Source organism: Natator depressus, chromosome 8 (genome assembly GCF_965152275.1).
Source record: "Natator depressus isolate rNatDep1 chromosome 8, rNatDep2.hap1, whole genome shotgun sequence".
Lineage (NCBI taxonomy): Eukaryota > Metazoa > Chordata > Testudines > Cheloniidae > Natator > Natator depressus.
In genome coordinates, this window is record NC_134241.1 from 63,680,722 (window position 1) to 63,704,323 (window position 23,602).

Sequence of the window (23,602 nt, forward strand, 5' to 3'; positions counted from 1 at the left end):
ATAGGTAATATTTCCCTTGAGAGGACAGTATTTTTAAATATCTTGGATAAATTATTATATATGTATTGTACTTTACCTTGCTGTGTTGCAAAACACCTGGAAGATTCTGACTCTGTGTGTGTGTGTGTGTGTGTGTATATATATATATATATATATATATATAATATTTTTTATGGAACTCTTTAAAAATAAATACAAAGCTGTTGTTTCCTGCGTACTGTCTACGTGAGGTAAATCTCACATGGTAAATATAACACTGAAGGTGTAGAGTAGTGACATTACTTCCACTGCTCTGATTGATGTTGCTCAACTGTGTTCATTATCAAGAGCAGTTCTAGAAAGTAGAAGAAAGTAAAATGGACAAAACATTTTAATCTCGCTTTCCTGAAACAACTCAATCTCTTCGGCTATTAAAGTAGTGCCCTGTGTCACCATTTAATTTTTTAAAATATGTGGTTTCAGCTGAATTATGTTTAAATATTTAATAGGTAAGATTGCAAAATAGAACTTTCCAGGTGCTTTTAAAAAAAAAAAAATACTGTGTGTCAGTGTGCTTGGGATTTTTGGGGGAAGTGGATGGAAATTTTTTTAGAAAGGCCAATAACCCTTTTAAAAATAAAAATCCATAGAGTTATAGCATGCAAGCATATTGCACATGCTTGTTAGCTACTAGACAGGATAGACTATATGGACGTTCGCAAAAAGAAAAGGAGTACTTGTGGCACCTTAGAAACTAACAAATTTATTTGAGCATAAGCTTTCATGAGTGATGAAGTGAGCTGTAGCTCACGAAAGCTTATGCTCAAATAAATTTGTTAGTCTCTAAGGTGCCACAAGTACTCCTTTTTTCTTTAAAAGTTTTCTCTTGAGATATCCTTGATTGGGAATGGGAGAACTAGGAATATTTTTTGAAAGTGTAGCACTTTAAGTATATTTTGTAGAGACATTTAGAAACAAGTCTTTCTAAGCAATCTCAAGCCCCCCTCAGTTATGCCTTATGTTACATACTGTGTAAAATGTTAACTTTTTAAAATTAATTTCCTTAGCATCTAAGTTACCGCACATCTCCCCCCCCCCCCCAGAAAAAACAGCGTGTGCCATCTGACAGCAGTAGTATAAATAACATTAAAACTATCACTACTGCAGCTTTTACTACCAAGCAATGGTTGACTAGTTATTATGAGAAAGATAATACAATCTATAATGAAAAATTGGGCATCTGAAAGCTAACCAAAATTATTTCATTTGTGCAATCTATATCGTGTAAAACTTACTCTCATGCAAGTCTTGTTTTTATTTTAATCTTTACACTAGATTTGCAATCAGGAAAACAATATGCTATAGAAAATGGGATAGTTGGTGACTGACTATGTTTTGGTGAATGAAGGCAGAATTTTTGACTGTACTCTCCAGTGAAGAACAGCAGTCATTCTGTGGGCTTTTCCTGTTTTACTTATTCCTTGTGTGACAGGTTCCCCTCAGGGTGCCACCTGGAACTGGGGTACCACTGAGCCCTCCCGACCCATCATCCTTGGCTTCCTCTCACACTGTACTGCTGTGACAAGCTGCAAATCCCTTCAGCCTGTACTTTCGAAAACCAGCATACATACAGGTAGGGGCGTACCCAGCTGCAGTTACAAGCAGTCTCCCTGACCATCCCCTGCATGGGAAGGCTACTCCCTGCTCCTTAAGTTTTACCCCCTCTAGAGTATAAACCCGAAATTATACGTCTTGCACTGCACAGAGAACTGTACAGCGTAAGCCCATAAATTCACCCCCTCCCTCAATGTGGAGAGGAATATGCAAAACAGCCTTTTGTCCCTGAGTTATGATTCCCACGCACTTCACTCCAACTCACTGGTTTAGATAAAGTAAAAACAAGTTTATTAACTACAAGAGAGAGATTTTAAGTGATAGCACACAGCTCAAAGCAGTTTATCAAATAAACAAAACACACAAACTAAGCATGCTATACTAAAGAGATTAGATATGAATAGCAGATTCTCACCCTAAGAGATGATACAAGCAGGCTGCAGATACTTAAGGGGCAAGCTGCACTTGCTTTACAGCTTGGAATTCCCAGGTGTTTCATGCACAGGCTAGAAATCCCTTTAGCCTGGGTCCAGCACTTCCCCCAGGTCAGTCTTTGTTCCTCAGGTGTTTCCAGGAGTCGTCTTGTGTGGGGAGTGAAGAACCCCAGATGATGTCACTCCCTGCCTTATATCGCTTTCGCATATGGCGGGAACCCTTTGTTACCAAAGCTTGATTCCCAGACTAGCTTGTGGAAGAATACTGACGTTCCAAGATGGAGCATAGAGACGTGGTCTCATCACATGTCCTTGTAGAGTTATAGCTGCCATTACTCGGAGGCTGTCTGTAGGATTCTCAGGAAGGCTCCCCAGGTGAAATAGAAGCTTCCCCTAAGGCCTATTGTTTTTTCCTAATGGGACATTGCCCTGAATAGGCCCTTCCCCATCCACTATCTAGACGGAAAACATCTTGTCTAGTGGGCATTACCCAGGTGTAACTCCATTTGAAATACAGATACATAGTCAATATTCATAACTTCAGATACAAAAATGATACATACATACAGATAGGATAATCATATTCAGGAAATCGTAACTTCTCCAATGATGCCTCATATGACTTGCATAAAATACATTATGATTGTTGTAATTATATCATCATAATATCACTGCAGAGAATATGGGGTGCAGTTTCACCCCACCTTGTTCTAATAATTTCTTCTCTAACATTTTTTAGAACATATTCTAGTAAGATGCTGTGTATAGATTTTTCTCCATTGATTTTCCACTCAGATCAAAAAACAGGATCTTAGGTGATTTGATTTCATCAACATGGACTGATGGATGGTCCCTCCTCCACTTGTCAGTCTGGCAGGTATTAGTAGAAACATAGAGTTTTGGCACTTTCCAGAGAACAAATTCCTCTTCAGAGATAGGAAACAAACAGAATCTGTGAAGAGAAAGTTAGAGTGTGGTACTTTGTTCTTTCTGCTTCTAGAATTGTTTCTTTGCTGAATTCCTTCAGGACTTTTCCAGTACCTATTTTGGTAACTTTCCCATTTTGGAGTGTTAGATATTGCATGGTGTTGAAAAGAATGTCTTCGCTCTTCAGTTTACTGCAGCACCCTTGAGATTATTCTCCCTTGGTTTTTAGGTTCCGTAAAGCTGCTGACTGGCTTTGCCTCTTACCATGTCTCCATTTCTGTTCCTAATCTGGTATTTAAGTTCACAGAGACACTTCTCTTTTTTTGTCTTACATCTCTGCTTTCCTTCTCTTACTGTTCTGAAAGTGGTGTTTCTAGTTGCCATCATCTTGTATCATTGTGTACGGAAACTGAGTTTCTTCATTTCTCTCTCTGGATCATGTTCTCTTCTGATTAATTAGTTCTTAAATCTTGCCCAGTTTTTCCTTCAAGTAGTCACTGGCTTTCATAGTAACAGCCGTTTTAGTCTGTATTCGCAAAAAGAAAAGGAGTACTTGTGGCACCTTAGAGACTAACCAATTTATTTGAGCATAAGCTTTGCTTAGTCTCTAAGGTGCCACAAGTACTCCTTTTCTTTTTGGCTTTCATAATCATTCAGGATGTTTCCTTGCCCTGGTCTTTTCTACCCTGAGTTGAAAAAGCTATGATATATGTTCCCTAAATGTATTGAAGAGACTTAAGGATTTATCTCCATTGTTTTTTTTTTTTATGAATTCAGAAAATCCTCAAATCTGTTATCCTGTTTGGAGTTTCTGAGAGGATTAGCAGACTTCTGTGGTTTATACCCAGTGGATTAGATTTCTCATTGCCTTCAGTATTCTAGATTGAAAATGGAATATGGTCTAAGACTGGTTCTGGAAGATGACTATTTGGTGCTGTTTGCATACATTCAGCAAATGATGCAGGTTACTTGTTTGGTCCTTTGTGGTTGCTGCATTGCATTTTGAGGATTGTGGTTTAGTATTGTTTCTTTCTGACCCTACGTAGGCTATATTAATTGGCATGTCCTAGTTGTGTCTTATATCCTGTTAGGCAATGGCCTTATTGGGGCCTGAATAGAATTTTTTCAAATTTACTGCCTCAACGGAGGTCTAGTGCCTAGAGTTGTTTTTCTCTCTTAGTCTGAAATAGCTCTTTTGAAGTCAATGGAAACATTCCCATTGACTTCAGTGGGCTTTTAAAAGACTCCCCTGTATGTGTACCTTTTGTTGGAAGAGGCAAGCAGTTATTCACATTCCCTCAGTATGCTCTGGTGGCAACTTATTTAGAAGTGAATTAGATATCCAGTGATTCTTTACTGTGACATAATCCCACATGTGCAGATGCTTGCCCTTAGCAATGCCTGTATGAGGGCTGCTGGTTCATTTGCTGTAAAGTTACAGCTCTGAAAAATCTTAACTGAGGGCTTGTCTTCACTACTGGGGAGATCTGCACTGCTTCAGTCAATGCAGCGGGTGTTGCTTTAGCAGGTCTAGTGAAGACCTGCTAAATCAATGGTAGAGCACTCTCCAGTCATCCCCAGTAGTCCAGATCTCTGAGAAGAGTAAGGAAAGTTGACTTAGGCTACGTCGACTCCAGCTACGTTATTCACGTAACTGGAGTAGCGTAACTTAGATCGACTTATCCTGGTAGTGAAAACAAGCCCTAAATGTATGGGGTAAGCAGACCCTTTGGAAGAGACCAAAATACTCTGCTCTTGTTGGTTGCTGCCTGCCTAACTGACAAGTAGAAAAGAGACTATGGATCAGTCTGTACTGGTGGGAGCCAGTCACAGGAAAGAAATATAGAATAAGAGAGGTTTTGTTTTGTTTACATATATTTCTAAAAGACTGAAATCGGAGCACATTATAGGCATAAAAAAGGTATCCTTACACATTCAGCCTGAAAACTGATCAATTTACAAATTAAAAATGAATTGCTTTTGAAAGGAGCTGTATTATTGTGCCAGCCCAGTCTAGGTGCTAAACATATTAAAATTGTCCTTTGATTTGACAAACAGTGTTCGTAAGGAAGAAAGTCCTAATCTAAAAATTGCTAGAGAAGATATTTTGAGTCTGAAATAAGAAAAGGAGAACTTGTGGCACCTTAAAGACTAACAAATTTATTTGAGCATACGCTTTTGTGAGCTACAGCTCACTTCATCGGATGCTTTCAGTTTGAAATGTTGCTTTCAGTATAGCAGAATGCCTAAAAAATGATTAGCCCAATATTTAATCTAGTTTACCCTATTAGTATAGTCTTTTAGTAGAACTTTGATTATCAATAATTTATAGTTTATAGGAGGTCATCTGCCTGTCTCCTTTAGTAATTTTTAAGTGTAAGTAAGCTATTGGGTGATAAAAGGGCCATGAAATGTGACTGAGCAACCCTTTGTTTTGCCCAAAAACAATGAAAACACTTTCTAGAATAAGACACTTCCCATATGCATATATAAGGTCCTGACACAGCACATGTGAAATTGAAATTTTATTTTTGTGAACAGGTAAGAGAAAAAACCAAGGTACGTTAGTGCCACTCCCTCCCACCCCCAGTATTCCTTTGTAAAAGAGCGTCCCAAGTACTTATGCTGTGTGCTTCTTTCAGAGACTCTGCAGATGACACCCCTCACAATAATTATCAAGGAAGCTCTACTTTCTGAGAAAACATGTAGGACTGCCAGTTTAGCACTTTCTGCCAGTCACAACTCCAGCAATATCACACAGGGAGAGAGGCAGTTTCTGAGGTAGGCAGGTCCTGGGCCATTTAGAGCTTTATATAGGACAAGATCAACATTTTAAACTCCACCCATAAAAAGAATACACTACCGATGCGGATTGTGGAGTCTTGTTGTAACATACTTCCCAATGAGTTACTCCTTTAGCAAGTGGGCATTTTGGGCTAGCCTACATTTCTGAATAATCTTTAGGTGTAGCCCCTTTTAGAGCACATTACAGTAGCCTAATTTGAAAGTGATAAAGGAATGGGTAATCATAGCATGTGAAAGGAAAAACTCTCAGCCTGTCCTGGTCGCTGCTGCCATCTGATAATCGAAAAGTAGGTGAGGATGGAAAATCACTTCTGTATTGGGAGCTCAGTAAGTGGAGAATAAATACCTTCAATCAAGGGAGCAGCTGTCTTTGCCATTTCTTTTGGTTGCTTCACCCAATCTACTAGTATCTCCTTTTTCCCATCTGAAGTGAGTCTCGGGGCTTGTCTACATTACAAGTTTAGGTCAACTTAGTTTAAGTCGACCTGCAGCCACTGCAGTAATTCAATTGGTTGTTGGTGTCCACACTACTGTCCTTCTGCTGCATCTGTGAGCCCTGAGCCAGGCTCAATTTCACAGCAGGGAGCTTATCAGCCGTGAAATTGACATTCTTGTCAGTTTCACAGCTGCAGCTGTGAGCCCTGCTGCTGCTTTAAGCTGGAGGCAGCCCTGACACTGACACAATAGCAGTTGGCTGTCATTCTTAAGTCACACAGTGTCTGCATGGACAGTGTGTCACCCTAACTACACCAACATAAGTGCTGCGCCTCATGTGGAGGTGGAGTTATTATGTGGGAGTAGCAGGCCACTTACTTTGGCAGAAGCAGCATTGTAGTGTAGACACTGACATAATTAAGCTGACGTAAATTGTTTTACCTCGACCTAACTCTGTAGTGTAGACTAAGCCTCAGACAGTTCTCTTCATATGGTATTCTCAAGTGTACACTGGTTAGGGTGCTCAGATGCAGCACTCATTCAGTTGGAGATAGAACTTTGTTTTGTCAGCAGAGTAAAGCCATGGTCCATGTTTTCTCACTAACCTATTTAATGACCATTTACACATGTCAAAGTGGGGACAAGATGTTACCTTGACGTACCCATATGAGTGCCCTTGAGGCCGAAGAGCAGTTGCTCAGTACTGCAGTCTGACATCTCCTCTTCTTTCCTTACAGTCACTTGTCTCTCAGGGTGAATCTGCTCCTACTGATGTCCACAGGAGAATCTAACACTCTTTGATCAATGGCAGTTAATCTCATTATGACATCATGATCATCCATCATCAGCAGGGATCCTAGTTTTCTGTGATAAAAAGAATCAAAATTCTCTGATTAAAACAACGTCCTCTGCCCCCCTGTTTTTCTGAGGGTAAACTGAAACACAGCACTTTAGTTTTCTTAGCCACAACATATATAGGTATAAGTTGAACTGCTCCTGAGGGCATTCTGCGCCAAAAAATTAAAAATTCTGGGCACAGTATTTTAAAATTCTGTGAGTTTTATTTGTGAATAAATAAATGCAGAACCTCCAGTATGGCAATGGAGAGCACAGGCCACTGGCTGCATGAAGGTGGGAAATCACCCTGCAGCCTCCCCATCCCCGGAACACAGTCAGTGGTGAGGCTGCACCTGACCCTGATACAGCACAAGGCCTGGGCTTGCCCCATAAACACTCTGGGGTCCTGCCCCTTTGTGCCAGGCGCACCAGGTGTGGGGTGGGCAGGCTCAACCATGCAGGATCCAAGCGTGGAGGGGCTCAGTATGGGGGGATCCAGGTGAGAGGATTCTGTGTGGGACAGTCTGGGTGCAGGCCGCTCAGTAGGGGCAGGGGGTCTAGGTGTGGGAGCAATGGGCTTCTGCAGAGGCTTCCAGGTGAAGGTGGTTAGGGCTCAGCAGAGAGGTCTGGGTGTGGGGGTTTCAGCAGGGAGGGCTGGGGGCATGAGGTTTGGTGGGGTGGGGGTCTGGGTGCAGCTAGTTGGGGGTCAGTGACATGGGGGTCTGGATGTGGGGGCTCAGGGTGGTGCAGGGGGGTAGGGCTCATCTGGGTGGGAGTTTGAGTGCAGGGAGCTCAGTGGGAGGCGGTCTGAGTGCAGGGATGGGGGTCCTGAGGAAGGGGCTGTGGGGGTAGGGGGCTCCAGATGCAGGGGTTAAGGTTCAGTGGCGTGGGATTCAGATATGGAGAGCTAGGGGGGTTCTGGGTGTACAGGGTGTGGCTTGCGGGGGTGTCTGGGTATGGGAGGTCTGGGTGCACGGGGTTGGGCAGATGGGGGAGCAGCTCCCCTTACAGTGACCCTTTCCCCGGAGTTGAGGAGCAATGGGAGCGGGAAGCAGGAAAGCATGCTGAGCTTCCTGCAGCTGGGGGAGGTTTCTGGGGGTGGGTCTGACACAGCCCCAGCCACTCCTGATCCAGGCTCAGGGTAGGAGCCACTTGCTGGGGTGTCCCCAGGCCTGCAGTGCTTTACCTTTCTGCTGGCTGCTTCGGGTGCCTGAAACAATGTACCTGCACAACTAGGGAGTAGCGTGTGACTGCTGTTGCAGTTTCCCTTTGCTTCCCTGTCAGTCATTTTTTTTGCATGGAAGCAAAGAAATCTGCAGGGGATATGAATTCTGCACATGTGCAGTGGCACAGAATTCCCCCAGTGTTTTATTTATATACTGTAGAGCCCATTGATCTGAGTCTCCATTATATGGGTCTCCATACTAACCAAACCACCAGCCTCCTGGGGCTGACAGAGTCAGGGTTTGGGCTGTCAGACCCGGGTGGCAGGGGCTCATGCTGTCAGCCCTGGGCAGTGTGTTTCTGTTAATTCAGAGAGCAGGATAATGGAGGCTTGGATAAATGGGGTTCTACTGTATATGTTTTTATTTTTTCACAAAATGTAAAAACTAAAGATTCTCTTTAAAAACACAAATTCTGTGTTTTTCCTTAGCAAACAGATTTCTAGGATTTCTGATCATCAGGAAGATCAGTCAGTAAAACAAGTGCAGTTGCTGTACCATACCTAGGTTGCTGATCAAGGAAGTCCCAGGAATCTAGAGATTGAGAGTTATTTTACTGCAAATTTCTCAGTAATCTTATTTAAGAATGGAAGATCTGGAATGGACCAATAATTGACCAAAAAGTCAGTATCTACAGATGGTTTCCTGGATGGAGGGGACACTTCCTTCTCACTCTCTTCCTTAGCAGGAGGCGTTTACTCTCTTCATCGGCAATGGATCCATTACTTTGCCAGCCAGGAAAGACCTGGTCCAAAGTGTAGGAAGCGAACCAACGTTCTTCCAAAACTTCTAGGATACTAGTGACCACAGATCAAATAGAAGACTTAACATTTGTTCCTTTTCCCTTTTTCTCAGGCATCATTGAGTCATATAGCTTGTCTGAATTCAAGCAATTTTATCTGCACAATAACAAGAAATGATTGCAAGAGAAGAGACCCAAGTCAACTGTTGAGTGGAGATAGCCCACACTAATTAGGCTAAACACCACATGAAAGAGACCCCTCATTTGTTTGATTTTTTTGCAGATCCTATTGTAGAGGCAAGGAAACTTTTTTTTTTCTTTGCCTTTTGCATGATCAGAGTATAAGAATTTTTAATTGGTCACCTTTGGTACATGTGAAGCTTGTGTTGCTGGTGGTCTAGCTGTCTTCCCCCTCGCTTCATCCAGTGCCTATTTTCCATAAAACCAGTGTGTCCTGTGATGGTAAAGCACGGGAGGAGGACTACCATATTGATGGTTGAAGATATATGCATACGTTTGTCTTGTTTTACTTTTTTTCCTTTGATAAATTACATTGCAGTTTATAAACTAAAGTAGCTAATTAACATTTTTATTTTATCATGGTTTTTTTTTTTTTTTTTTGCTCCCCTTCACCTTTAAATTAAAGCTTGAAAGCTTATTTCAGGAATAGTATTAATTATCATTCTTGAATCTAAATAAATCAATATTAAATATTCCATCAGTCATGTATTACACTGTCTCTCTATATAAAACAAGCTTACTGTTGTAAAGGTCAAGGACTTGAATTGTCCCAGGTGCCAAGTCTCATTGATGCTTCTGTTTTGGTATGCCAAGCAAAACCATAATTTTGACACAAATATTGGACCACATGAGGAGTGCTATGAGATTGAACTCTTTCAGTAGCAAGGACCAATTCCTTCATATCCTCACAGTCAGTACAAAACTCATCTTTTGGGCACTTGGCATTTTTTCTGACTGAGATGCAGCATTACTCTAAAATGGTAATTTAGCATATCCCCTTCCAAATCAGATAGAGGTGGGGTAGAGAAAATGAGGGGAAAAGAGCAGCATTTTGTGAGAGAATACAGCCAAGCAGCCCTCACCACCTTCTCTGCAAAAGCAACACTGTACTCTCTTTTTTTTTTTTTTTTTTTTTAAAGTGTTGCACTCTTCCTGGGGTGTTGTGTATTTTAGTCTTATAACAGAATAAAGCAAACCCAAGAGAAAACCCTCCCATCCACCAAACAGCAATTATAAGAAAAGAAATGATACAAAAAACATACTTTCTCTTGACTCTGAGTAGCCAGGTAAGGTCAGTAGGTTGTATAGTTCTTTAGCTGATGGGGAAACTAGCTAAACAAACCAATTTGCGTGCATAGCCCTTATTAGTCCTGGCCAATCCCCTGCAATAGAGGTAGGTCCCAAGGCACAAGCTCCCGGTTAGGTTCTGTTGGCCTAGAAAGATTCTCCCCTGGAACTTCAAAGGACTAGTATACCCTGTTCCCTAGTTTTTTATTGATGCTCATGGAATACAACTTCCATAAATCATCATTTTAAACATACATATCGGTGGTTTACAGGATGCCATCAATTTAAAAGAATCACATTCTTTTTACTTTAAAAAAAATACTGGTTTTTAGGTCTGGCAATTAATCACAGTTAACTCTTGATTAACTGAAAAAAACTAAAAATTAAAAAAAAATTAAAAATTAAAAAAAAATTAATGTAGATTTTTGTTGTTACATCACTGCACTCAAAAACAAAACAATGTAAAACTTTAGAGCCTACAAGTCTACTCAGTCCTACTTCTTGTTCAGCGAATTGCTAAGACAAGCAAGTTTGTTTATATTTATGGGAGATACTGCTGACTGCTACTTATTTACAACGTCACCTGAAAGTGAGAACAGGCTTTTTGCATGGCACTTTTTTAGCCAGCTTTGCAAGGTATTTACGTGCCCGATATGCTAAACATTCATATACCCCTTCATGCTTCAGCCACCATTCCAGGGGACATGCTTCCATGTTGATGATGCTCGTTAAAAAGATAATGGGCTAATTACATTTGTGACACAATTCCCCCCCAAGGAGTTCAATGTTTCCTGTTCCGTTTTACCCACGTTCTGCCATGTATTTCATGTTATAGCGGTCTTGGATAATGACCCAGTACATGTTCGTTTTATGAACACTTTCAGAGCAGATTTGAGAAAATGCAAAGAAGGTACCAATGTGAAATTTCTAAAGATAGCTACAGCACTTGACCCAAGGTTTAAGAATCTGAAGTGCCTTCCAAAATCTGAGAGGCACGTGATGTAGAGAATGCTTTCAGATGTCTTAAGAGAGCCAACACTCCAGCGCGGAAACTACAGAACCCGAACCACCAAAAAAGAAAATCAGCCTTCTGCTGGTGGCATCTGACTCAGACGATTAAAATGAACATGCTACAGTCCACTCTGCTTTGGATTGTTATCGAGCAGAACCCATCATGAGCATGGACACATGTCCCCTGGAGTGGTGGCTGAAGCATGAAGAGACATGTGAATCTTTAGCACATCTGGTACGTAAATACCTTGTGATGCCGTCTACAACAGTGCTATGCAAAAGCCTGTTCTCACTTTCAGATGACATTGTAAACAAGATGTGGGCAGCATTATCTCCTGCAAATTGTAACCAAACTTGTTTGTCTGAGCGATTGGCTGAAGTAGCACTGAGTGGACTTGTAGGTTCTAAAGTTTTACATTGTTTTAATTTTGAATGCAGTTATTTTTTTGTACATACTTCTACATTTGTAAGTTCAACTTTCATTATAAAGAGATTGCACTGCAGTATTTGTATTAAGTTGTAATAAAAATGAGCACCGTACACTTTGTATTCTGTGTTGTAATTGAAATCAATATATTTGAAAATGTAGAAAACAGAATACCATTTATTTAATTTTTTTATTATTGTTTAACAGTGCGATTAATCGTGATTAATTTTTTTAATCACTTGACAGCCCTACTATTTTTATGAAGAAACAGGTAGTTGCAAAAATTAGACTAAAATTTGTTCTCCCATCTTTGTTCGATTCCCCTGTAGTCTGAGAATTTCCACTGTTTATATGGGTCTTTCTCACAGCAATGGAGTTGGGAAAATAATTTTTAGAAAAAAGGGCATATGTTATGATAAAACCACATGGGTAGATGCAGTAACCGAAACTACTTTTTAATTCACTTATGCAATTGATTTCATTTTGATAGCGTTGTTTTAGCTGGGTTTGTTTCTGTAACTCACTTATTAAAATCAGAATACTAAAACTGATTTGGGATAAAATATTAAAATTCTGCATGTATTACTGTAATTTTTGACATGTTTCAATCTGTTTGGTTTTCTGACCCCTAATACTCTGTATCTGTAATTGTTTCTGCTACATTATCTTCACTATGCAGTGTATTTTCTATTGAATTATTGAAAAATTTTGAAAATTAATACTAAAAATGTATATTTTTTACACTTGTAAAAGATAATGTTTATCAGATAGTAAAATAAGAACATATGAGACACTGTACTCTGAGTTTTTTCCTACAATATTCATTCAGTAATAATTTGTAATATACAACAAGGGATTTCTTCTCTTTGTTGTCACATTTAAAATTTTTGCCATCTGTGCTTAACTTTTGTAGTGTTCCATTTGAGTAAGTGAAACCATCTAAGGTTGAGGGAAGGTATTCTAGAACCACTTAACAAGCCTGGAATATGAGTCCCAAGGGTAGAGAGAGGTTTTAATGACCAATTTGTATGCCAATGTTTTCTGCTGTACTCATGTCTCTATCATGTTATCCACCCTGGTGCATCTGCACATGATTGCTTTTGCTACAGCCTTGAGTTACAGCTGGTAACTCCAAATAGTACATATACTCAGAGTAAATATTATCTGTGTGGATTAACTACATCTGATGGTACAGTAGTCTGTACTGAAAAGATGATTTTTGGTCTTAGTTGTTATTGGCTAAACAATGGAAGGGAATTGGCTGCGGGAATGAATCGTCACCTTCCTACCTCCTTAAAATCCAGGGCAGAGTAGATGAGTAGCTGCCTTGTTGCCTCTTCTACAGCCTGTGCGTTTTAAGTAACAGCAGCTAAAGTAGCAGGTAGAGTGTTGCTGGACACCTTCTGTGTGAGGAGATTTAAGCCTATGGGTTTTCATTACCCTTGCCATGCCCCTAACTCTCTTCCTCACTGTACTGCCATGGAGAAAGGCACCATGGAACAGAACTGTGCTTCACAGGTGTGTGGGTTTCTTCCTTATAGATGGAGAAACTGAGGCATAGATAGGTGAAATGACTTGCCCAAGATCATGCATGTCAGTGGTGTACTCCACAAGGGTTGCGGAAGGGCCTTCCCCACATCTTCCTTGTTTTTTTCTCTCTCCTCCCCTCCCCCCCTCCCCCGCCCCAAGACACTAATAAGGTTAAGCAGGATTTGTGGTGTTTGCATATTACAAAGGGTAAAAACAAACAAAACAAAAATAATATAAACAATGTATTGATCGCAAAGTCTGCAAAACTGTACTAATATTTATTTGGGCAAAATAGTTGAAAATAATAAAGAAACTTGTTTGGTTTTTTTGTGAGGAGGCCTTAAGAATACACATTAATGTTCATTTTGCATTGTTGTACAATATGCTAGTTACCCAGAACGTTTCAGGAAAATAGAATCTGAGTTTCTACTCTCTGGGTTTTATAATACATAGCATGTTCTCTCTGTGATTAAAGGGAGAAGGAGTTAGTCCCTGAACCACAACGCTAACAGAATGCTACTGATGTGTGCAGGAGACTGTCTGTGAAAGCAGCTGTCTGTTCACAGGCAAAGCCTGTCAGAAAAAAGGAAAGTACATTGATTACTTGCCTACAAGATAGTATTTGGTGGTGGTTTACTGCATTTCCGTCATAATACTGGATTTTTGGTTTTGGTGTGACTGTTCTTAGTCTGCATGTCCTGTATACTCGGTGGTCAGACCAGATGATCATAATGATCCCTGCTGGCCTTAAAAAGCTATGAATACCAAACATATGCTGTCTTCATGCTATCTTGTAGTCTATCTTTGCTTGGCTGTGCCATAAAAGACAAGTCTTTGAAAAGGGCAGGAAGATTTATAAGCATTCTCATATGGTGGTTTGAGTCAGTAATATTAATAAGGATTCTTCACATACTATTTAATTCTTTCTCAGAGGCTTCTTGCATACTAGAATGTGAAATATAGTGAAATACAGTGTTTGGATATTGTAAATGTCAGGTTATCACATTAAGTAGAGTATATGCCGTACTACTATGGTCTGTAGTGTGGTAACCTGAAATCAAGGGACAGATGTAGGGGAGAAGAAGTGGTGGTATTCGCCAGACTCTGCCCACGAATGGCACCAAAATGAGATGCTGTAAATAGTAGGTTGTGCAGAGTTTATATGATCATAATATGATCAGTATTTTTTTATGCTCTGTAAAAGTAAAGTAGTTAACAATGTTGACCTTTACATCACCATCATTAGGTTTCAGAAATACCACCACATTGAGATGGATGGAGTCAGCTCATACGTTTCAGGTTGTTGCAGACATCACAATGACGGTCACATCTGTTTCAAATTTTGAATGATTTCTTAGTAATCACAAGGGTTAGAGGCAAGTTCTTTTAAATTGAAGCTTGGATTCAGGAACATGATACAGATCCAGGAGAAAGTACTGGCTTACTGAGCCCCCGAGAACCATCCCATTTCAACCTCTGCCAAAAATATTGTTTTCCAAAGGGAAACCAAGACAGTGGAGAATGGTAACCTGCCAGAGCTGGGTCAGATATCCAGATAATATGTAAGGTGTACAGACATAAAAAGCAATAGAAGGAGGCCTTTACCTATAACAAAAACAAGCTCAGGAAATATTATCCTCAGAGGGGGAAATATAAAATCAAACTACTGTAGTTCAGCCAGAGCCATACAAATATTAAGTTTGATGGTCAAACTTAGGAAGGAGGTAAAACGCCATCCAGGTAAGAGCCTGAGCTAACTCGTCAGTGAGGACATACCTGTATTTGTCACTCCCAAGCAATGCTTCAGTATAAAGCAACCTTGAAGTCTGTGCTTTCTATGGCTGCTCTTCATTCTGATTCGCAATTTTTGCAGCATGACTTTTATAAAGAGATAAGATCAGATATTTTGGAAAAAATGTTTGAAGTATTCTAAGCAGCTCGAAAGAAGTATGGTTGCCATGTGTTACAAACCCTTTCTGCTCTGCACGCCATCTCTTAGTCTCTTAATTTTTTAAGAGTCAGATGAATGAACTGAAGTATTTTTTGAGTCATAAGATCACTTAGTATGTAAGTATTGTAGCTTTGTGTATGTAAAAAGAAATTCAGTATCTACAGTGGTTGTTTTTCGGCTTATAAAATAAATTGAGGCCCTAGTACAGGGAAACTCAGGCATGAAGAAGGTGAAAAACTTACCTAAGATCACAAAGGTAATCCATGACAGACTCAGAAATAAAATCTTTGATTATTTTGCATCCTAGAAGGAAAACTGCAGTAGTTCTATTTCTTCAACATTTCCAAATAGTCTTGTTTCAGAGTCAGTGGAATTGGCTGCAAAATATAATTGTATTTAATCAAATAAGTACCCACCATGTATTAATGCTTTGTTCCATGGAAACAACAGAGTTTATGAATCAAGGCAGGAGTTTTGAGCCTGCACTTCAGTAAAATTCTTAAGAGCATAACTATGTGGTTATATTCCCCTACATTTATCTGTTTAAAGTTCTATTATTATAGTAGTAAGAATGGTGATTGTAAAAGATATTTTCTGAATGTAATGAGATTTTGAGATGTGCCTTGCAACGTTGAGCTATGAGCTCCGTAGGAACGGTGTGCTAACAAAGGGCAGCCCAGTTTTAGTGCCTATTGTTTAAAGCAAATCTGGAAAATAAAATCCTAATTTATTCTTTGATTTATATAATAATCAAATCCAGTCACTAAAGCCAAATTGGTAAAGAAAACGAAACAGAAAGGTAGTTAGAGCAAAGTGAGGGAAAGTTTTGATGTCACTGTTAGAGAAAATGATTGGAATAGTACCAATAACAGGTTATTAAAGGTTCTGTTTTTGTAAATGATGTTGTAATTGCCATCTGTCACGTTTTTAAAGAAATTCCAGGATCTATTACAGTGGTTAAAGGACTGTTAAAATAAAGAACTAACTGAAAATATAGATTCTTAAAACACAATCTGCGACTTGGGTTATCTCTGGGATTTGTCTGATTGCAAGACAACTATGGTGTTAAAGACATTGATGGACTTAATCAGGGTATTTCAGTGTTCTTTAGTGATTAAACATACAAAGATCTAATTTTTCAGTGGAAGCTACCACTGTACTGTGACTCGTCTAACCCACTGCAAAATACAAATGAAAGATGTTACATATCCTGCAAAGAATTGCCAGTATTGGCCTTGTCAGGCTTTTTAAATAACAGGGTCTGACTGCCAAGTGTTTTGGAACAAACAGCAGCTGCCAGCAATTTTCCAGTTTTATCACCATATTCATTCTAATATTTTTAGAAATCTTAATAATTTTTCAGTGTCTTTTCCTGGCAGGGGGCCAGGGCTATCATGAAATTTTGCAGATGATTAGTAGAGACACTCTCATTAACAGATTGAGCAATTCCTCTAGCTGTTTTTTCCCCTGCGTCGTCTTTACTCCACATCTTTATGTTTGGTTCTTCTTGTTTTAAGGATTAGTTTCACCCCCCTGAAAGTACTGTTTAGAACTACCTTCAGATCTCATTAATCTCTGCATTAAGTGCAGCCAGCATTCCAAAACTGTGCACTAGTTGCACAGAAATGCTGAGGATAAAGAGAAAAGAGATCGAGTCCCAACAGTCCGTTTGGTTTGGAACAGCCACAGGGCAGTAGTATGGTTTGATACCACCGTTGGTAAGATATTGGCTGACTTTTTCAAATAAAGGAGTGAAGATGAGATCAGGAATGTGTCATTCCTGATAAATGATTACAGTTGGGCCAAAACCAACCTTTAATTTTGCTCTTGGCATTTTAGGCTTTGACTATTACCAGTAACCCTAGTGTTTCTGTTTTCCTGCAATTATCATAGTATCTATCCATCCACTCACTCACTCCTGTTCATTTAATTGCGGATGTTGCTACCAGGTTAAAGTTGTACTCTCCATTTTATTCCTCAACCCTCTTCCCAGTGGTAATTTCTTTCAGACATAGAAGCTATACTTCTCTAGTTCAAGGTAATGTCCCCCTCCATAGTGTTTGTTAACTAACTGTTACTGAAATTCAATACAAAGAACGTCAAGAAGAGTGTCTATCCTGAGGGTTTAAAAAGGATTTACCTCTGCTTTTAGAATTAATAGGTGGAAATTGTATTCCTACCTAATCTCTCTGTTCATGGTCTGGACAGGAAGGATTACTGAAAACTTAAAAATTTCCAGAAGAGAGCTATGGTATAAAACTGGTACTTAGAGTGGCATAAAGAACTTTTCTGATTAATCTGAAGGAAAACCAAACGTTACATAGGGAAATTGTTTTGAAAATATACGATCATTTAATGAGAAATACATACCTTTGGTAGTTCCCACTTTTTTTAAATGGGAAAATGTTTTTAAGTTACACTTGTACATTTGTGATCTGATTTTTATAATAATTTGTAGAAAAGTCTTTTATTCCCTCCAACTAAAATGTTTGAGGTAAGTACTTCCGCATCTGTGTGTCAAAGCTACATGAATTAAGCCTTTAAAATGGTAACAAAGAAAATTATAACTAGCTAACTATAATCCATTATTGGTTACTTTTACATGGATCCTGATCTTTACTTTTGTTCATGCATGTTTCTTCTTGATACAGATTTTGAAGCTTGTTGATAAATCGTATAGTCAGTTTCTTGATCACACTTGGGTTCGTTATGAAATATAGTCAAGAGGCCAAATAACAAGTGTCTGGTTTATTGATCGAAGCCAATAATAATATAGTACAGGAAAATGGTTCTATATGATATCAGACTCCAATAAACCATCTCGTACAGCAATGTTACATCCACCTTGTGTGGAAGATGTGCTCCCAAAGTTGCACATTTCAGCTGATATTATTTATATGATGATTTTACAAGTTCTACATCTCTTTACACGTCACTAAAATCGCACCCATCTGTTTGTTTGGGTTGTTCTGTTCTTATCTTTGCTTTGGATTCTAGCATTCCAGGTACTGGTCCGTGAAGGTACTTCCCTTGCTTGTATTAAGGGCAAGTCTACACTTAATATACTGCAAAGGGTTTAGGTCGTGTGGATTTTTCACACTCCTGAGCGACGTAATTACATTGACATAGGTCTGTAATGTAGACCAGACCGAACACATAGGGAACTTGTCAAAATCAGGATACATTTGTTCTATCTTCTTATGCCAGATGCTTGCTTCAGCAACTTCAAGGTGTTATGGTATACTTAACATAAATGAACAGGATTATGGTGTAGGCCAGTTTCTGTTATATCCTTGTTACAATATTTGTGCTTAATGTTGGTGCTTAATGCATACATATATATAAAAAAATGGTGTGGATAATGCATATACTATTATATATATTATGCTATCATGCATATATTGGTGAACAAGCTTGACTTTATGGTTTATTTTTTAATGTATTAATATGTACAAGGTTAATAAATTATATATGTGTATATATATGTATATGTGTATATATATATAAACTTCTAGAAGAGCAGTGTATTGGGATATTTTTACATCCTGTAAAGCGGCTGTTGTATTATCACTGTGACAATTTTTTTTTTTAAATTTCTTGGTAACCTTATCATCATGATGTGCAGTCCTTTAAGGAAGATTACGCAGCTGTGAATATTAGCTATTTGTTAGACCTTTTCTGTAATATTTGAGATTGAAAGAGGTGTTTGTGTTTTTTTTAAATGCACCATCTCTTTGCTAGTAAGTGAGGAATTAATCCTAATACACTATTTTTTTTTCAAATTGTCTAAAAAATTCCTGGCAAGTTTTCTTTAATGCATTTTTTTAGTTTGGAGGCAATACATCTTATAATCTGTGTTTCAAAGGTTGTTTTAGTCAGTAGGTGGGTTGGGTGAAGAGAACTGTTTTTGCTTAGCAAGATTTTCTTGGTATTTATTAAGCTTAATTCAAGGATAAATAACTTAATTAAAGTTATTTATTATTGTGTTCCTGTTTATATTGTACTGTGCCTGGAGGTTATCCTTTCTAGACAAAGAGCTCTTTCTTCTGGCCTAGTCAAATTTATTGAAACATCCAGATAATAAAAGGACCAACATACAATGTAAAACTTGTTCATGGGGGGAAAAAAACCTTGAAACACACAATTAGCTTGTGTGTCTAAAGATTAAGTTACAACATTGAAGTGTATAGTGTTTTCAAATCTTCGAGGAGTATGCTTAAATAACACTTCACGGCAACTGTCTCATCTTATAGAAAACTGATATATGCAGTATATTGTAAGTGATACCTTTGGTTAAGACTGCCTACCTCTTTCCATTGTAAGCCTCTGTTTTCTGTTGCGTTAGCTTAAGCTATTTGTACTGAAATTTTCCATGCTTGTTCTCTCTTGGTTTGCATTTTTTTTAAAGGTTTGAGCAAAAACGATAGAGTTGTTTTCCGGAATGAGGTTAGTGGGGGGACAAACAGGTAGATTTCCCAATTTTAAAACACTCTATAGATGGGGTTTTTACAAAACAACTTTAGTGCTTCCGTGGTTTGTAGTAGGAACTTGAAATTTGGGAAAGGAACGGTTCTGAAGTGAAAGAGAAGTGACTTTTGCTGTTCCTATGAAAAACCTTCTAGATTTGGCCAAGTTACAAGCTTCTGAAAATCCCTTTCTGTTCATGTGCATTGGAACACGTTCACCTCCTGTCTCTTAATTATATGAATGTTCCAACTGCATTGTATATACTCCCAGGTGCTAATGAACCTTCTATATCATACCCAGACAATATGGACAGAGAGAGAGCTCCACAAGGCATATAGGCAAAACAGATGCTTCAGGTGCATTCCCTTAATGAAATACCATTTTGTCTTGGTAAGGGTTCATTCAGCTGTGAACCAGGACACACTGAGTTTTAAAATCTACTCCTTCCTATCCTTCATTGTTAACAATTGTGCGCTGTTTGCACTCTTCATATTAATCGAGATCTCATACCCCTATCTTAGGATGCAGGTAAGCATTCTTCTTTGCATTTTACAGATGTGGTAACAGGATATGAGAGGTTTGCATAGCTGGGAATAAAATTCAGGCCCCTAATATGGCAGATCTAAGGTGCACCTTCTTAACCAAACAGCTTGTTAGAATAGTGAATGTACATGTTTGACTACGTGTCTCTAAAATGGCTCGACTTCCATGAAATTCAGAAATGAGTGAATATTATGTAAACAACAAATACCACCCAGAAGTCTTAACTCTATCCCGTTTTAGCCGCTCTCACACTCCTGTCCCAGAACCAAGATATTTTGTCTAGCAAGTACTTGTGCAACCACCTGTCTACTTTTAGTGGCTGATGCACATAGAGAATGATGGGGTATTATTGCTTTTGTCTAATGAAGTCACTTGTTTAGTTCAAGTCGTAGATGTTTGTGGTATGGATCTGACAGTCCCAAATTCAAACTCTCTGCTGATGACTTATGCGGTTGGGGTGATGGAATTTCTTCTTCTTTTTTTTTTTTTTTTTTTTTGGTGTGGTCCTTTAAAACAAAAACTAGAGAATCCCCTCTCAGAAAAAGGGCTAAAATGTTTTAATGCTTGCAAAGTCAAGCATACAAATTAGAAAAAATTTCTAACCGTGAATTCATTGTGTACTGAAGCACAGTAAAATAATTTAATTGCATTATTATAATTGAAGCACAGTAGTAAGTGGTACAGTGAATATAAACATTAACTAAATTGCAATTTAATGAATATACATGTATTGTTTTTGCAGAACATAAAAAGCCCTGTTTGATACAATGGATGAACAGTCACAAGGTGTGCAAGGGACTCCTGTTCCACAGTTTCAACCACAGGTACTTAATTTTAATAGTCTTCAAGAACAGAAATAAATGGATTTAGTAAATGGAAGAACATATTAAAATTAACAAACAGAACAAATTCCAAAAGGTTATTGTTGGTATTCAAATACTTTTTCTTCTCCATTATACAATGCCATTCTAAGAGGGTAGGTTTTTACTGCATTTAGTGTGTTCAGCATGGTATTGAAGGTAATAATTGATTATTTTAATCGAGTTACTTTTGGGGAATCACATAATTAGTCATCAGTAGTTAATAAATCTGATGCAATGTTATGAGATCAAGTGTCTTTCGATTTTGGATTTTTCTGTCTCAAGGCATTTGTGGAGAAAAAGAAGCCATAAAGAAATGTAATATCTCATTAGTTACCTTGAAATTCAATGACCATCAGCCCTCTAGTTCACAGAAAAAAGCTGCTTTCTTTTTTGCCTCCTACTGCATCACCAACTGGGAAAAGTTGGAGTGGAGGTGAGAGGCAAAAATGAAAGTAATTGTTTTCCTATGAGGTATCAAGCTGCTAAACACTATATATTTCCACATTATAGCAGAGTTACCAGATTTATTTCAGATTGCTCCTTTTAACCTTCTGTTCTTACACTTCCCATTGGTGAACCTATGTGGGTTAGTGCCTTCCCTTGTTGAAAATGGACAAGGGAGATTCACAGTTACAGGTTTCAAAGTAGCAGCCGTGTTAGTCTGTATTTGCAAAAAGAAAAGGAGTACTTGTGGCACCTTAGACTAACAAATTTATTTGAGCATAAGCTTTCGTGAGCTACAGCTCACTTCATCACTCACGAAAGCTTATGCTCAAATAAATTTGTTAGTCTCTAAGGTGCCACAAGTACTCCTTTTCTTTTCACAGTTACAGTAGTTCTATGACCAGGGGATGTGAGGGAAATATAACCATCCTTGCAGTTGGATTGATGGTATGACTCAAAACAAAGGTAAGATTATCAGGCAATAGATAAGATGGCATACTGCTTATTAACATTCTTCTAAAAATGTTGCTTCTGTTAATAACATTATTTAAAAACCTTTGGAAAACAACGCTCTAAGCTCTGATCTTGTAAAAACTTATAAAGGTGCTTTGCTTTATGCAGTATGAGGAGTTACATGTCAGTCAATAGAAATCCTCATAGTAAAGTTAAACAATTGGGTAATTCTTTGCAGGACCAGGACCATAACTGGTAATTTTGTTTGTTTGTTTGTTTCAAGCATTAGCCTGAATAATAAAGGTGATATGGCAACATGTAGTTGTTCTGAAGTTTTTGACAATATAAGTAAGTTGTTTTTTGTTTTTGGCCAGGTCTTCATATCTGTACTCAGTATTGTATTTTAGTAGAACTTTCCTTGTTGCAGTGCCTGCATTGGAGCAGCTTTGAGGCTAAAATAAAAGCAAAGCATTCTTGTAGTTCTGTATCACTATCCATCAGATCCTAGAGTACCAAACAGTTATAAATTTAAGATACGATTTGAATTCATGCATATTCCTTACAGCTATCTTGGTGAAACAAGTGTACAAACTTATTTTTTTAAATTAAGATTTTTTTTAATTAAGGCAGTGCAGACTACTACTGTGTTCTGTATATTCTAAATCTCATAATGACTCACTGTTCCAATGATGGATTCTCCTCCTTGGCTGAATAGGAGGCAGAATCAGATCTGTCAGTTGGGATGAGAGGATGAGCTCCTATATCTCTGGGAAAACCCCATTGTGTCTGCCTTCTTTGGTAACGGGCAGTTCTTGTATCTTCCGCATTCCCCTCGAAAGCACAATAATTCAAATGCTGATTTACTGTAAGCTATGTGAACTGATATTTTCAGCAGTGGGTGAGTCCCCAGTCCTAAATTTAATCATTATATATGCTTCTCTCCTCATAGTTGTTGGCAACACCGCCTGTCTCAGTAATCCCTCCAACTGCATCATTAATAAGGAGCTAAATAAGATCAGGCCTAATACTAATTCTTGCAGCACCCCAGTAGACATCTTCCCCAACAGAAGAAACTGACATTTGTTCTTAACTTTGGTTCATCTTATGCCAGTTTTAATGCTATGCCTGCACATTCAAAACACAGTTTGCAGCCTGACAGAGACATAGGGTTCATAATTTCATACAGCTTCATAAATTGTAGAGACATATATTCCCAGTACAGTACAGCCAATACTTTGTTCCAAACCAGGTTCTGCATAGGCAGTTGTTCTTCTTGTCCTCTTTAAAGGAGGAGTATTATAGGGCTATAGTTGAGTTGACACAAAAAATAAAGCACAGATTTTTACAGTGAAGGCAGTTAACTATTGGAACAGTTTACGAAGGGTCGTGGTAGATTCTCCACCATTCTCCAAGCAATTTTTAAATCAAGACTGGATGGGACTTTCTAAAAGATGCTTTAGTTCAAGCAGGAATTTAATTCAGAGAAGTCCTATGGCCTGTTATATCGGAGGTCAGACTAGCTGATCAGGGTGGTCCCTTCTAGCTTTATTAATTCTGGGACTGATGAGATTGAGATTTAAGACAATCGGAAGACTTAATGATCAGGCCT

At 38.6% G+C, this 23,602-nt stretch overlaps 1 protein-coding gene across 5 annotated transcripts in view; it reads left to right on the plus strand.

Moving 5' to 3' along the window:
- The window catches only part of NEK7 (NIMA related kinase 7), a 128,217-nt gene that overhangs the window by 11,518 nt on the left and 93,097 nt on the right, over positions 1-23,602 (plus strand). For all 5 annotated transcript variants that reach the window (XM_074961183.1, XM_074961187.1, XM_074961188.1 and 2 more), the window contains exon 2: positions 20,976-21,057. In XM_074961183.1, the coding sequence (XP_074817284.1) occupies positions 21,001-21,057 (57 nt within the window). In that variant the 5' untranslated portion in view covers positions 20,976-21,000. The remainder of the gene's footprint in view (positions 1-20,975; positions 21,058-23,602) is intronic.